The sequence below is a fragment of the Gymnoscopelus microlampas genome (assembly GCF_963454915.1).
Source record: "Gymnoscopelus microlampas genome assembly, chromosome: 8".
NCBI lineage: Eukaryota > Metazoa > Chordata > Actinopteri > Myctophiformes > Myctophidae > Gymnoscopelus > Gymnoscopelus microlampas.
Genome location: NC_139945.1, coordinates 19,350,855 through 19,367,844, shown reverse-complemented (window position 1 = coordinate 19,367,844; position 16,990 = coordinate 19,350,855). Strand labels below are relative to the sequence as shown.

The 16,990-nt window shown below is 39.4% G+C and overlaps 1 protein-coding gene across 1 annotated transcript in view; it reads right to left on the bottom strand.

The window, feature by feature from the left end:
* Window positions 1–16,990, bottom strand: part of dnah10 (dynein axonemal heavy chain 10) — a gene marked incomplete at its 5' end in the record, with an annotated part of 79,741 nt that overhangs the window by 14,483 nt on the left and 48,268 nt on the right. The window contains 14 exons of the mRNA XM_084064587.1: window positions 2,752–2,973; window positions 4,639–4,856; window positions 5,542–5,678; window positions 6,357–6,538; window positions 6,952–7,126; window positions 7,728–7,889; window positions 8,702–8,899; window positions 8,997–9,077; window positions 9,784–9,987; window positions 11,263–11,434; window positions 12,742–12,930; window positions 14,000–14,167; window positions 14,857–14,950; window positions 15,536–15,708. Coding sequence (XP_083920713.1) covers window positions 2,752–2,973; window positions 4,639–4,856; window positions 5,542–5,678; window positions 6,357–6,538; window positions 6,952–7,126; window positions 7,728–7,889; window positions 8,702–8,899; window positions 8,997–9,077; window positions 9,784–9,987; window positions 11,263–11,434; window positions 12,742–12,930; window positions 14,000–14,167; window positions 14,857–14,950; window positions 15,536–15,708 — 2,375 coding nt within the window. The remainder of the gene's footprint in view (window positions 1–2,751; window positions 2,974–4,638; window positions 4,857–5,541; window positions 5,679–6,356; window positions 6,539–6,951; window positions 7,127–7,727; window positions 7,890–8,701; window positions 8,900–8,996; window positions 9,078–9,783; window positions 9,988–11,262; window positions 11,435–12,741; window positions 12,931–13,999; window positions 14,168–14,856; window positions 14,951–15,535; window positions 15,709–16,990) is intronic.

The following is a 16,990-nucleotide window of genomic DNA, read 5'->3' as shown; positions in this document are numbered from 1 at the left end:
GTCAGTAGGCTAGTTGTATATACACACGTCAGTAGGCTAGTTGTATACACACGTCAGTAGGCTAGTTGTATGCACACGTCAGTAGGCTAGTTGTATACATACGTCAGTAGGCTAGTTGTATGCACACGTCAGTAGGCTAGTTGTATGCACACGTCAGTAGGCTAGTTGTATGCACACGTCAGTAGGCTAGTTGTATACATACGTCAGTAGGCTAGTTGTATACACACGTCAGTAGGCTAGTTGTATACGTACGTCAGTAGGCTAGTTGTATACGTACGTCAGTAGGCTAGTTGTATACGTACGTCAGTAGGCTAGTTGTATACGTACGTCAGTAGGCTAGTTGTATACGTACGTCAGTAGGCTAGTTGTATACGTACGTCAGTAGGCTAGTTGTATACACACGTCAGTAGGCTAGTTGTATACATACGTCAGTAGGCTAGTTGTATACGTACGTCAGTAGGCTAGTTGTATACACACGTCAGTAGGCTAGTTGTATACATACGTCAGTAGGCTAGTTGTATACATACGTCAGTAGGCTAGTTGTATACATACGTCAGTAGGCTAGTTGTATACACACGTCAGTAGGCTAGTTGTATACGTACGTCAGTAGGCTAGTTGTATACGTACGTCAGTAGGCTAGTTGTATACATACGTCAGTAGGCTAGTTGTATACGTACGTCAGTAGGCTAGTTGTATACACACGTCAGTAGGCTAGTTGTATACATACGTCAGTAGGCTAGTTGTATACACACGTCAGTAGGCTAGTTGTATACACACGTCAGTAGGCTAGTTGTATACATACGTCAGTAGGCTAGTTGTATACGTACGTCAGTAGGCTAGTTGTATACACACGTCAGTAGGCTAGTTGTATACGTACGTCAGTAGGCTAGTTGTATACGTACGTCAGTAGGCTAGTTGTATACATACGTCAGTAGGCTAGTTGTATACGTACGTCAGTAGGCTAGTTGTATACACACGTCAGTAGGCTAGTTGTATACATACGTCAGTAGGCTAGTTGTATACACACGTCAGTAGGCTAGTTGTATACATACGTCAGTAGGCTAGTTGTATACATACGTCAGTAGGCTAGTTGTATACATACGTCAGTAGGCTAGTTGTATACATACGTCAGTAGGCTAGTTGTATACATACGTCAGTAGGCTAGTTGTATACATACGTCAGTAGGCTAGTTGTATACATACGTCAGTAGGCTAGTTGTATACATACGTCAGTAGGCTAGTTGTATGCACACGTCAGTAGGCTAGTTGTATACACACGTCAGTAGGCTAGTTGTATGCACACGTCAGTAGGCTAGTTGTATGCACACGTCAGTAGGCTAGTTGTATGCACACGTCAGTAGGCTAGTTGTATACATACGTCAGTAGGCTAGTTGTATACACACGTCAGTAGGCTAGTTGTATACGTACGTCAGTAGGCTAGTTGTATACGTACGTCAGTAGGCTAGTTGTATACGTACGTCAGTAGGCTAGTTGTATACGTACGTCAGTAGGCTAGTTGTATACACACGTCAGTAGGCTAGTTGTATACGTACGTCAGTAGGCTAGTTGTATACGTACGTCAGTAGGCTAGTTGTATACACACGTCAGTAGGCTAGTTGTATACATACGTCAGTAGGCTAGTTGTATACGTACGTCAGTAGGCTAGTTGTATACACACGTCAGTAGGCTAGTTGTATACATACGTCAGTAGGCTAGTTGTATACGTACGTCAGTAGGCTAGTTGTATGCACACGTCAGTAGGCTAGTTGTATGCACACGTCAGTAGGCTAGTTGTATGCACACGTCAGTAGGCTAGTTGTATACGTACGTCAGTAGGCTAGTTGTATACACACGTCAGTAGGCTAGTTGTATACATACGTCAGTAGGCTAGTTGTATACGTACGTCAGTAGGCTAGTTGTATACACACGTCAGTAGGCTAGTTGTATACATACGTCAGTAGGCTAGTTGTATACGTACGTCAGTAGGCTAGTTGTATGCACACGTCAGTAGGCTAGTTGTATGCACACGTCAGTAGGCTAGTTGTATGCACACGTCAGTAGGCTAGTTGTATACGTACGTCAGTAGGCTAGTTGTATACGTACGTCAGTAGGCTAGTTGTATGCACACGTCAGTAGGCTAGTTGTATACACACGTCAGTAGGCTAGTTGTATGCACACGTCAGTAGGCTAGTTGTATGCACACGTCAGTAGGCTAATTGTATACACACGTCAGTAGGCTAGTTGTATACACACGTCAGTAGGCTAGTTGTATGCACACGTCAGTAGGCTAGTTGTATGCACACGTCAGTAGGCTAGTTGTATACACACGTCAGTAGGCTAGTTGTATGCACACGTCAGTAGGCTAGTTGTATGCACACGTCAGTAGACTAGTTGTATACACACGTCAGTAGGCTAGTTGTATACACACGTCAGTAGGCTAGTTGTATACACACGTCAGTAGGCTAGTTGTATACACACGTCAGTAGGCTAGTTGTATAAACACGTCAGCAGGCTCGTTGTATACACACGTCAGTAGGCTAGTTGTATAAACACGTCAGCAGGCTAGTTGTATACACACGTCAAAGATCAAGGACAGGTAAGTGGCAACACGCGCGCACACACACACACACACACACACACACACACACACACACACACACACACACACACACACACACACACACACACACACACACACACACACACACACACACACACACACACACACACACACACACACACACACACACACCTGCTGACTTCCACCTCGTCGGTCAGCAGCTTCTCCACCCTGAAGGGCTGGCTCAGGGGGATTCCCCTCTCCAGCAGGTCCTTCTCCCACACCTCGTGGACCATCTCGTTCCTGAAGTCCCAGTTGAACGCTCCCTCGTAGCTCAGGAACGCGGCGCACACCAGACAGTCGCCCAGGAGGAGCGAGCGCCGCCGCTTCAGCTCCTCGAATTCGAGTGTCCAGCTATAAGAAAGGGAAGGGTGTGGAGGTTGAGGATGTGTGACAGGCAGTGGTGGAAAGTAACTAAGTGCATTTACTTAGGTACTGTACTTAAGTACAATTTTGAAGTATTTGTACTTTACTTGAGTATTTCCAATTTCCAATACTTCTACTTCTACTCCATTACATCTCAGAGGCAAATATTGTACTTTTAGTCCACTACAATTATTTGAAAACTTTAGTTACTATTTACTTTTCAGATATAAATTGTTACATTATAAAACGTACATTAACCACTTCAGCCCTATGTTATACATAGGCTATTTGAAAATAGCAGATCTACAAGCTCACAACGCGTCGCATCGCGACGCATTGTGAGCTTGTAGATCTGCTATTTTCAAATATTTTAGTACTTTTACTTTTGGTACTTCAAGTACATTTTGATGCCAATACTTTTGTACTTTTACTCAAGTGCATTTTGAATTCTGGACTTTTTCTTGTAACAGAGTATTTCTATGTTGCAGTATTGGTACTTTTACTTAAGTAAAGAATTTGAATAATTTTTCCACCACTGGTGACAGGATGTGTGACATGTATGGAATGCCCATTTCAGTTTGGTGGCTATACCACATCCTCCCTAGTACCTACCTATAAAATAAGCCTAATAAGTAAATTAAATACCCAAATGGAAAACTAGACTATCTTCTAAATCAACTTAATCCTTATATTGTCATGAATGTGTAACAGCATATTTCTTTTGCTTTGTTCAATACCTTTTGGTTTGTTTTTGTTTTGTTTTTGTCTCTTCTGCTCAGTCCTGTACTTTTATTTTTTATCAGTTGTCCTATAACCTTTATCATAGGTGTTTATGTATATATATATATATACACCATATGCATATATTTTTGTACATTTTCTTTTTTGTTGTTTTTAGTTTTTTGTTCATCTTTGCTTTTAATATTAAATAACTCTTATTATATGTAATGTAAACGGTGAGGTTCTCACATAAGCCCCCCAGGGTTTCTTACCTCACCGGCACAACAACTATCTCATAATGTTTCCCTTGGAAATAACTAACATGTTCTGTAAATGTATACAAAAAATGTTGTGCAAATCAAATAAATCAAATCAGGAAGATCAGGAGGAGTCCAGCCCAGTGGTGTAAAGTAACTAAGTACATTTACTCAAGTGCTGTACTTAAGTACAATTTTTAAGGTATTTTTTTTACTTTACTGGAGTATTTTCGATTCTCAATACTTTTAGTTCTACTCCACTACATCTCAGAGGCAAATATTGTACTTTTACTTCGCTACAATTATTTGAAAACTTTAGTTACTAGTTACTTTTCGGATATGAATTATGATATTATGAAACATACATTAACCACTTTAGCCCTATTTTATGCCTAGGCTATTACTAGGCAGATCTACAAGCTCACAACGCGTCGCGATGAGCTTGCTATTTTCAAACATTTTAGTACTTTTACTTTTGGTACTTTAATTGCATTTTGATGCCAATACTTTTGTACTGTTACTCAAGTAACATTTTGAACACAGGCCTTTTACTTGTAACAGAGTATTTTTTGTATTGTGGTATTGCTATTTTTACTTAAGTAAAATATCTGAGTACTTCTTCCACCACTGGTCAAGACCATGGCGGACAGCGTATGATCTGTCCCGCTCGGCTCACCGCTTGTTCTCGGAGCCCAGGCCAGAGATGAGTTTGTCGGCAGCTGTCAGCCTCCTCTGCATGATCTCGGCCTCCTCCTGCAGCACCTGTTTCTCCCCCATGGCGCCGTCGTACTTCTCTCTCAGAGCGCCCAGCTCCTTCTGAATGGCGTTCAGCTCGTTCTGAATGCGCTGCAGCTCCCGCTTGCTCTCGAAGAAGTTCCGCTCCAGACGCGCTACCTATAGAATTCGATGCACAGCATCCACAATGCTCATAAACAACATTGTGCCTTATCTACAGACTAGGCCTGTCCCCGACTTAAGATTTCTATAGTTGAATTTTGGCATGATTCGACTGAGATTGGCAGTCGAATCAGTGCCAATCTCTCAGTCGAATCAAATAGAGTAACATTCCATTTGGGCTGTAGGGGTGCTTAACCCATTTAGACCGGGAACCCCTATTCGTAACCATACCTTTCAATCCGGGAGCCCCTTTTGGGGTTCTTGTTGCTATGTACAGTATATAGCAACATATTTTCTTTGTAATTTTTGAATAAATATTTGAAGTTCAGAAAACTTAGGTCAGGATTTAGAAGGTGTTTTTAGAATCGGCCTCAGGTCTAAATGGGTTAATGTCTGATTTAACATATACTTGCTTGGTTTCTCCCAATAAATCATGATGTATATCCTATTTTTGGCAAACTATTAGTTAATTAATATAACAAATTAGGCCAATGTCTCAGTCAAATAATGACAAAAACAAAAATAATTCGACTAAGAGATTGGCAGTCGACTCAGACTCCCCTCGACTGATTAGTCGACTATTCGAATAATCAAGGTCAGGCCTACTACAGACAGAGTTTTAGGTCCAAAACAACAATGTATGTTTTCACAAGGTGTTTAACAAGGTATGTTTTCACATTACCTTCTCTCTTTTGGGCTTGATCTCCCTGGCAACATCACAGTAGCCCATGACCGCCTCCACAAATTTGAGCATTCCTGAGCCGGCCTTACTGATAACCTGCATCTCCTCAGGACTAGTGTTGAGGTTCTTCAGAAAGCCTGGCCCGGGACAATGGCATTCATCATTACAACCAGTGGTGGAAAGAGTACTCACATTTCTTACTTAAGTAAAAGTATCAATACTGCATTGTAGAAATACTCTGTTACAAGTAAAAGTCCGGAATAAAAAAATGTACGTGAGTAAAAGTACAAAGGTGTTAGTATCTAAATATACTTAAAGTACCAAAAGTAAAAGCACTAAAATGTTTGAAAATAGCTGATCTACAAGCTCACAACGCGTCGCGATGCGACACGGTGTGAGCTTGTAGATCGGCTATTTTCAAATAGCCTAGGTATAAAATAGGGCTAAAGTGGTTAATGTATGTTTTATAATGTAATAATTTATATCTGCAAAGTAACTAGTAACTAACGTTTTCAAATAATTGTAGTGGAGGAAAAGTACAATATTTGCCTCTGAGATGTAGTGGAGTAGAAGTAAAAGTACTGAAAATTGGAAGTACAGCACTCCAGTAAAGTAAAAATACCTCAAAACTGTACTTAAGTACAGTACTTGAGTAAATATACTTAGTTACTTTACACCAGTGATTACAACCAATGTAAAATTAGGAGGATTTTATGCAACATGAACGTTAACGACATTTGTAATGTCGTCGTTATTGCTTTTGTAATAATTACAGGGTTTAGTTAACCAATAACCGTTAAGAGAAAGATAGATACCTCTTACAGTCTTGACCTGGCTGGAATTGATGACGTCACAGTCCATTTCCATCAGTGAGCGCAGGAAGTTAGCCTCTGACATCATCCCTCGGGCCGCCTTCCAACTGATCTCCTTGTGGCCGCGTATCACCAGGATGCACTCACACACAACCTGCACCTGTTTGGGTGGCTTGGCAAAGGATCTTAAGCGGAGGACAGGGGACCAACATGCAAGCAGGACAGGTAACGGGGGAATAGGAAACACAGGACAAATATGAATAAGAAATGTAGCTGTAAACGTTTAAAAAGGTAGGGTAAGTGATTCACTTTGTTTAAAATAAGTGTTAAATAGCTCTATATTCTGATCGTACTCATTGTTATATGAGAACAACACGGGCTAAAACCCTAGATTTTGCGATGAAATATGCGGTGGTTTTATGTGATTTTATGCAGTGAAATTGCGTGAAGTTGCGAAATATGATCAGATCTACAAGCTTGTAGATCTGCTATTTTAGTGTCCAGCTAGCCCAAAGTATAAAATAATGGTTAAAAGTGGTCACACAGATGCGTTCCCGGTCTTAAAGGGACAAGAAGAGACTTTGAATCAGCAAAGCACCTGATCTCGGTGACGTCAGACTTCTCCAAGCCCTGTAAGGCGGTACGGGCGGCCTCCAGGGCCGGCAGAGCCTCAGCCAAGGAACTCTCCGCGTCTTTCTTCTCGACGGCGATCACCTTGTTCTGCTCCTCGACCTCCTTGGCTTTTTCTTCTGCCAGCGTCTTCTTCTCCTCAGCTGGAAGGGAGGAAAGGTGTCAACGTGAATCGGCGCGCTTATAGCGGGGTGGAAAGTAACTAAGTACATTTACTTAAGTACCGTACTTAAGTACAATTTTGAGTGTATTTGTACTTTACTTGAATATTTTCAATTTCCAATACTTTTACTTCTACTCCACTACATCTCAGAGGAAAATATTGTACTTTTACTCTACAACAAATATTTGAAAACTTTAGTTACTGGTTACTTCTCAGATATAAATATTATATGATAAAACATACATAAACCACTATATTATACCTAGGCTATTTGAAAATAGCCCATCTACAAGCTCGCGACGCGTTGTGAGCTTGTGGATCGGCTATTTTCAGACATTTTAGTACTTTTACTTTTGGTACTTCAAGTACATTTTGATGCCAATACTTTTGTACTTTTACTCAAGTCAATTTTGAATTCTGGACTTTGACTTGTAACAGAGTATTTCTATATTGCAGAATTGGTTACTTATACTTAAGTAAAGAATTTGAGTACTTTTTCCACCACTGTAGCCAAATACGTTGTGTGTGTGTGTGCGTGTGTGTGGGCGTGCATGTGTGCGTGCGTGCGTGTTCACACTGACCCACAGTGGTGTTGGTGGAGATCTCCTGGAGAAGGAGCTCGCAGGCTGAAGACTTTTCTGCCAGCACCACCTTCTGCTCTGCTAGCTTGTCATTGAGCTGGGCCAGCTGCACGCTGGTCTTCTCCAGCTTATCCAGACCCCCCTCTAGGCGCTTGCACTGAGCTGAGGTTAAACATGAAACCAAACGTTTTACGATCATGTAAATGTACAAACCACACTGAAACATACATTCAATTTGTTGTTTGTATTTGCACAGTTTACATTTCGTCACCTTGCTAAACTAATGGCCTAAGTCATATTTTGAGGAAAATTATATTTTTGTCTAAGTCAGCTCTTCATGACACTGGCCACCTCTGGTAAAATCGCCTATCTCGTCATTAACTGAAAAGGATCATGCTGTTCCCTCCCCTTTTAGTATAATGGCCTATCGGGAGATAGGCCATTATACTACAAGGGGAGGGAACAGCATGATGTGTGACTTAGGCCAAAATAGGCACATTTTTGGCCTAAGTCACATGTTTTTGTGAGAAAATGATCAAATCAAAGTCAGGTTCAATCCTATTTAAACCCATTTAAATCTCTTATGTTACATAACTGACAGATAGTGTTATTTTTATGTCAATAGTTATAATTTGTTATAAACGTTTTGGGTGAAATGATTAAGAAATATCATATAGTTTTGTTTGGAACGCATCTGCAAATCTTTGGATATATATTCTTTTAAAGTGAACATTTTTAACTCAAATCTTTGCTTCTGGGGGTCCCTGGAACAAAATATTTTGAGATGGGGGTCCGTGGTCAAATACATATAATTTTTAGAGTCCTTGACATGAAAAAGTTTGGGAACCACTGATATAGAAACATACGTTTTTCAGAATACTGTTGGGATTTAGAAGACATTTGTAGAATCGGCTTCAGGTCTAAATGGGTTAATTTAGCAAGGTGACGATTTTTCAATCAGCTCATCTACTCACCCAGGATATATTGGTCCTTGTCCTCCAGCAGCTTGGTGCAGGTGGTGAGGAAGTCCAGGTAGTTCTTCGGAGTGACATAGTTGCTGCGTCTGAGTTTCTGCAGGAACATTCTGCTGTACTCTCCCACAGAGCGATGGACCATGCAGACGTGGGCTATCACTGCCTCAAAATGGGACTTGGGGATCATTGGACTTTTTCCTGCAGCAATGAATGGCACGCAACTCATTTAGTATCATAAACAGCTCCATTCAAAAGAAGTGCTGAATGCATGAATGGTGTGGTGTGATTTACAGACCTAGGAACGACTGGGCCACAGCGTGCAATGCCTGCGGAGGCCATGGCAGGAACCAATCTATCCCAGTGTTGTTCACCAGTCCTATGAAATGAAGAAAAGAAGGTAGGAAAAAAATGTGACACAAACTATTTTCACATATTAAAAGGTAGGGTAAGTGATTTACTTTGGTTAAAATGGGAGTGTTAAAAGTGTTAAATAGCTCTATATTCTGATAGTACTCATTGCTGTAGAGTGTTTGTTCACCTTTAAGGCAGGGTAAGTGATTTTCTTTGGTTAAAATAAATGTTAAATACCGTAGCTCTATATTCTGATAGTACTCATTGCTATAGAGTGTTTGTTAAGTAACAGGAGTCTCCACGTCTCTCCAGCTCTTTAATAATCAGAAAATGCTTTTTCAGGTCAGGATACCAATTTGATCCAATCAGAATAGAGAACGCAGGCAGGATACAGATTAAACAAGTGAAATTGGAAGTGATGACACAGAGAAATGAGCAGACAAAATTGGAACTGGAACACTATAAAAAATTAAGCTAATAAATGGATACGCTCTCCTGATTTGCTGACATTTTGTCACCTACCTGAAAATGTATTTTCTGTTTATTAAAGAGGTGGAGAAACATGGAGACTCCTGTGACTGAACAAACACTCTATAGCAATGATTATATGAGCATATAGTGCTTTAACCTTTTAACAAAAAACGTTTTGTTTTGACCCAAAAATCTCACTTACCCTACCCTACTTTAAATCATGCATGCAATTGCCGGCAGACTGTGGCACAATATCTCACCTGGAAAGTTCCTGCAGCGTGTTCTGAGGGTGTCCCCCACTGGGGACATGCACAAGACAATGTGCAGGTTGTTGGCACTCTTGTTGACAAAGTACTGCCACATGCTGTCCTTGGAAGGGCCGGCACCCTTCTTCATGGCTTCATCACGCAGCTGATTAATAACCGACTCCTTCTCATCGTCGAGGAACAATGCAGGAACGATGCCTGTGAATGGAGAGTTGGCTTGAGAGCAGTTCTAGAGCTGTCACAGCGAAATAAAAAGAGGAATGAGAGTACAAGCATGGACGTTCTATGCAGTGTTGATTTCGTTGACTAAAACTATGACGAAAAATGTTTGTCGACTACCTTTTTTCACTGACAAAAACGAAATAAAAGCTATGATGACTAAAACTGAGACTAAATATATTGACAATTTCGTAAACAAATAAAAACTAGACTAACATGTTAGTGAGGGACGAGTGGAGAAGAGATCCAGTAGAACTAAAAGACAAGTCATTTTATGTTTGGTTGCGCTCGGGTGTTAAAGGGATATTTCACTTTAGAAAAAAATGTTGGTCATTTAATTGTCTACTCAGGATTTTGTGAACCCCCCAGACAGTTTTTAAGTTGCTCGATTCAGTATTTAGATATTTGATATTCATTTTATCAGACACGCCCCCTTCCTATACAAACCCATTGTAACTTCAAACTCCATTAACCATGTTAGATTCATCAAAAACACCCGTCCTTGGTTCTGGTGACTCATACCGCCCCCCTAATACATGAGGGGGCCGTGTTTTCTTACTACTTTACTTTTTTCATTTATTTTTAATATTTTTTTTTGAAAATTAAAATAAATAAATACAATAAAATAATGAAATAAAATAAATGAAGAAATTAATCGGAAAAACACGGCCCCCTCACGCATTAGGAGGGCAGGGTGAGTCACCAGAACCAAGGACGGGTGTTTTTGATGAATTTAACATGGTTAAAATGGAGTTTGAAGTTACAATGGGTTTGTATAGGAAGGGGGCGTGTCTGATAAAATGAATATCAAATATCTAAATACTGAATCGAGCAACTTAAAAACTGTCTCGGGGGTTCTCAAAGGCCTGAGTAGACGATAAAATGACCAAAAGTTTTTTTGAAAGTGAAATATCCCTTTAAGCTCTGAAAATAGCCGATCTACAAGCTCACAACGCGTCGTGCTGCGATGCGTTGTGAGCTTGTAAATCGGCTATTTTCAGCATGCAACCAAGTGTAAAATCAGCCATTACCACGCCATCAAGGCACCGCCAAAATACCTTTTATTTGACTAAATCAACTGTAGATTTAGTCGACTATAATCTTATGATATTTAGTCGACTAAAACTAGACAAAAACTAAAACGTTTCAAATGACTAAAATATGACTAAAACTAAATGGAATTTTATTCAAAGGACTATGACTGAAACTGAATCAAAATGTGCTGTCAATATCAACACAGTTCTATGTTCAGACCGGAGGTGAGCATGTTGTTGATGAGTTCAAGGAAGCCCTCCTCGACGACATGGCCGTCGGTGAACAGGAACACCGTCTTCTTGTTGTCAATGCCCAGCTTCAGGTACAGGGTTTTCAGATCTTCGCGGAAGTTTGACTCAGCATAGCCTCTGCTTAAGGTGATCTCAAACACCTGGGGGCATAATACAGCAGTGGTGGAAAGTAACTGAGTACATTTACTTAAGTACTGTACTTAAGTCAAATTTTGAGGTATTTTTTACTTTTTTTTATTTCCTGTTTTCAATACTTTTACTCCACTACATCTCAGAGGCAAATGTGGTACTTTTACTCCACAACAATTATATGAAATCTTTAGTTACTAGTTACTTTGTAGATTTTGATTATTATTACAAAACATACATTAACCACTTCAGCCCTATATACATTTCGGCCATTTGAAAATAGCCGATCTACAAGCTCAAAATGCGTCGCAAATCTCGCGATGCGACGCATTGTGAGCTTGTAGATCAGCTATTTTCAAAAGATTTTTATAAATTGTATACATCTGAAAAATGGGACATTCTGCGTAATGAGTTCATTTTACTTTTGGTACTTTAAGTACATTTTGATGCCAATACTTTTGTACATTAACACATTCCCTGCCAGAGTTTATTCATAAGGTACTCACTACTCACCCACTGCCAGCGTTTTTGAGTTTTATAGCCTTTTGAACCGTTCACAAAAAAAATATATCCATTAAAATCCGCGATCGGATGGTGTTTATAAACAGCAACGACGGACGTACGAGCCCTCATAATGTTTACACTTTTTTTCCTTTTTCTTCTTCTGTGGTATGAGCCACTGAAAGAGGCTGCAAACGTCATATCCGTTTGGCTGTGACGTGGCTGTGACGTTTCCCCACCGGCCATCTTAGATTAGCTTAGCCTCCGATCGGCTATCAGATCGTTTTTAAACACAAAGAGGATAACCGTTCGTCGATCAAAGAAAAGAAAATACAACCGGAGCTTACCATTCGTTTTTTAAACCGTGTGAAAACCATGATCTTTAGCCAAAACCAGGGAAAAAACGTTTTTTCAAGATAAAAAACGAACCGGAAACGGTTGTCGGAAATTTTCTCATAGGATGGGTCGGAAGCGTCATGGGGAAAAAAAAAAATCAAGGATGGTACCAAAAAAATGTTTTTTCGTTATTAAACCACATAAAAAGACGATCCCGAGATATCTCGGGATACGCAGGTAACGGGTGGATTTAATGTCCCGAGATATCTCGGGATTGGCAGTATATGTGTTAACTCAAGTAAAATTTGACTTCGGGACTTCTTACTTGTATTTCTACATTGCAGTATTGACACTTTTACTTAAGTAAGAAATGTGAGTACTTTTTGTCCACCACTGATATACAGTAGGTTTACATAGCAACTATAACAAAAATGGAGATTTCTCATGCTGCGACCTTTTGTCTTTAATCATGAGGCCCTACCTCACAGCCGGCGGTGAAGGCAGCCAGCTTGGTCAAGGACTGCCTGCCGGAGCCTCCCACGCCGACCAGCAGGGCGTGGCCGCGGTCCATGCGGAGGATCCTATGCACTCGGGTCAGATGCTCCAGGGCGTCGTCGAACAGAACCAGATTCATCTTGGACTTGGTCTCGTTGTACTCCTCTAGAATCTCCTGCAGAGTCATATAATATATATATAATAAACTTTATTTATATAGCACCTTTTTAATCCATTAAGACAGGGAACGCAGCCGTGTGTTTTTTTTTTAATATTCTTTATATATTTCATATTTGTTATATTTGTTATATTTGTTATATTTTTATATATTTTTTATGTTTAAAAAAGAAAACAGTTTTAGAATCGGCCTCAGGTCTTAATGGGTTAAACAATGTTACAAAGTGCTTAACTTAAAATCAAACAGTGAATCATAGATCATAAACAATTACAGCAACAAGAACAACACACAACAGTATCAGTGAGTATACAGGAGTAGATGCACCGAATTCTGCTGTTTAGGAGGTTAAAAAGGCCTTTCTATAAAAATGGGGCCCTGACGGCAAAGGCCCGATCACCCTTGGTCACCAGCCTAGAATTAGGAACTTCTAGTAGGGATCTAGTAGGGACCGCATCAGAGGACCTTAGGTGGCAGACAGGCACATTTATTTTTTATTTTATTCTTTTTATCTCAGGTACTAGTGTAAATAAGTTGATAACTTGTTTGGCTTTTTTGTTGTTATCTTGTTTGATCTCCCTTCCCACTTGCCCCCCGTCCCCTCTTCTTCCTCCCCGTCTTCTTTCTATGGAAGGGAATGGGAACGATTTCACCCACTTTTTTTACCTTGTAAACCTGTGATGTGACAAAAAACCTGATGGGGTTCTAGCAGGTCAGCTAGGTATTGTGGTGCCAGGCCATTAAGAGCTTTAAAAGTTAACAATACCATCTTAAAATCTATTCCAAAAGTTACTGGCAGCCAGTGCGGTGCAGCCAGTACCGGGGTTATGTGCTCTGATCTCCTAGTCCCAGAAATAAGTCTGGCGGCGGCATTCTGTACCAACTGCAGGCGGTGTATGGATCCTTTGCTAGTAAGTACCATGATGTAATGATCTTTAGATATCTTATAATTGTAGATTATTTCAATGTTGCCATGTAACAAATTATCATGACAACTACTTGTATAGTATAGTTGTACTTGTATAAAGTCACATGATCTTACTGAGGCCAACCTTAACTGGAACAGTACCTGGAACAAGGCTTTAGAAGCTTCATAGTCGCATATGTCCTCATATACTCTGGGTTCAGACTCACTGAGGGCTGTCTTGTAGTCTCCATATAGGATGGGATCCTTCATGGCTGACTCTAGGTCTGACTTGAAATGCTCTTCAATTAAGTTTTTTATATGACCTTGTACCTGGAGGCAAAAAAACACAAAAAAACAAATAAAGCATCTGTTTTAACCAATTAAGACCGGGAACGCATCTGTGTGTCATTTTTTAGATTTCTTTGGCTCTTCAAAAATAGCAGATATACAGTACAAGCTTAGATCTGCTATTTTTAGGAAAAATCGCGAAAATGTGTGCAAATCTTTGAATATATATATTTTTCAAATCGAACAATTTTAACTCAAATCTTTGCTTCTGGGGATTCTACAAATGTCTTCTAAATCCTATGTTTTTTTGAAAAAATCAATGTTGCTATAAAATCAGTGGTTCTCAAACGTATTCATGTCAAAGACAAAATTTAATTTAGGCTGCAGTGTGCCATACTCGTCCACCTATAGGGCGTAACGTGGAGCGTACATACGTTTTCACGATTTTTCAATAATAGCCGATCTACAAGCCGAGTTATGCACGCTATGCGTTTGTATATCTGTTATTTTTGAATAGCCAAAGCATAAAATAATGGTTAAAGTGGTTATGCAGATACGTTCCCAGTCTTAATGGGTTAAAGGGATTACATGGGATTAAATGTAATATCCATGGAGCGAACATTGATAACAAGATCACATACAGTATTTGTAATAACAGAGGTGTAATTGCAAAATGTCACTTGTTCCTCCAGCCAATATAAAAAATGAATACAGTATGTACGTATAACTACCAGGGTCTTATCAGTTTCATTGATGAGTCTATCGTGGAACACTCTCAGGCACTCGTTCCTCCAAACACGCACAAACTGGGAGACTGTCAAAAACCTGTCAAAGAAACATGCCAAGACAGAGAAACTTGAGAAAACAAGCCTAAGAGAAAATTCCATTTAGTTTTAGTCATATTTTTGTCATCTGAGATGTTTTAGTTTTTGTCTAGTTTTAGTAGACTAAATATCATAAGATTATCGTCGACTAAATCTACAGTTGATTTAGTCGACTAAAATGTATTTTGGTGGTGCCTTGATGGCGTCGTAACGGCTGGTTTTACACTTGGTTGCATGCTGAAAATAGCAGAGCTAGCTCACAACAGTGACAGTCACAGTTGTGAGCTTGTACATCGGCTATTTTCAGGGCTCAACACCCGAGCGCAACCAAACATAAAATGACTTGTCTTTTAGTTCTACTGGATCTCTTCTCCACTAGTACCCTCCCATTTTAGTTTTATTTGTTGACAAAATTGTCAATATATTTAGTCTTAGTTTTAGTCATCATAGCTTAGTTTTTATTTAGTTTTGATTTAGTTTTCGTCAGTGAAAAAAGGTGGTCGACGAACATTTTTCGTCATAGTTGACAAAATCAACACTGGTGAAAAGTAACATGTAGTGATGCCATGAACCCACTGTGTCGTACCTCTCAGAGTTTGTGGCGGTCAGTCCATTGTAAACCCTGGAGAGGTCCCTCAGATTGAAGATGTAGTGGAACTTGGAGGGCGTGGGCGGCAGCTCTCTGATGATGCTCTTGTACAACTCCAGTGTGCACGAGGTCACCGTATCACACACCTTCTGTATGGCCTCTTCAAAAGACTAAAAACATTGACTCATACTTAATGCCCGGCTGTAAGACACTTTTATTTTAGTTCCTAGAATTATAACAGTAGAGCCTCGTTCATCAAAGAGACTCCACAACCAACCAGTCTGCCAAACAGACACAACGATCCAAGCATGTAGCAACAATGTGAAATTATATTAACCCATTAAGACCGGGAAAGTATCTGTCATTTTAGATTGTAACCACTTTAACCATTTTTTTATACTTTGGCTATTCAAAAATAGCAGATCTACAAGCTCATCGCGCTATGTGCTTGTAGATCTGCTATTTTTGAAAAATCATGAAAATGTGTGCAATTCTTTGAATATTTTTTTTTTAAGCAAACATTTGTAACTCAAATCTTTGCTTCTGGGGGTCCCTGGAACTAGATATTTTGAGATGGGGATCCGCGGCCAAATACATATAATTTTGGGGGTCCTTGACATGAAAAAGTTTGAGAACCACTGATTATAGAAACATACATAAGTGTTTCATAAAACTGTTAGAAGACATTTGTAGATGCGTTCCCGGATTGAATGGGTTAACTGTGTGTGTACATTAATTAGAATCTATGTGATAACTGCACTTGGAAGTCTTTCAACTGAAAATGAGACTTAGCATAGAGTACATGAGCATACATTTCCCCAAACAAACCTGACTCAAATACCCCACTATGGTAACACTATACTTGAAGGTCGCTTCTATAACGCATTACAATGCCCTTATAAGGCATTATAACACTTGTTATAGATGTTTATAATTATGCATAACAACTTATAACAAGGGTTATGAAGTATTATAACTTATAATACTATCATTTGTGCTGGTCATAATGCATTATAAAGTCAGTGGAACAGCACATTATAACTACCAGGTACCACTTTACTTCACTTTTTTTTAGGTCTTGTCTATAATACATTATAATAACATTTATTATGCAGTATAATGCATCATAATGCATTGCAATGCCCCTTTAAGGCATTATAACACTTGTTATAAATGTTTATAATTATGCATAACAACTTATAACAAAGACACATTATAACTTAATTAAGTTATGGTAGTTATAATGTGCTTTTCCACTGAGCGTATAATGCATTATGACCAGCACTTATAATACGTTTTAAACGTTGTAATACGTTGTTATGCATAATTGTAAACATTTATAACGAGTGTTATAATGCCTTATAAGTGCATTATAATGCACTATAAATGTGATTACAATGCATTATAATCACATTTATAATGCACCTTTACCTTTAAGTAAAGTGTTACCAA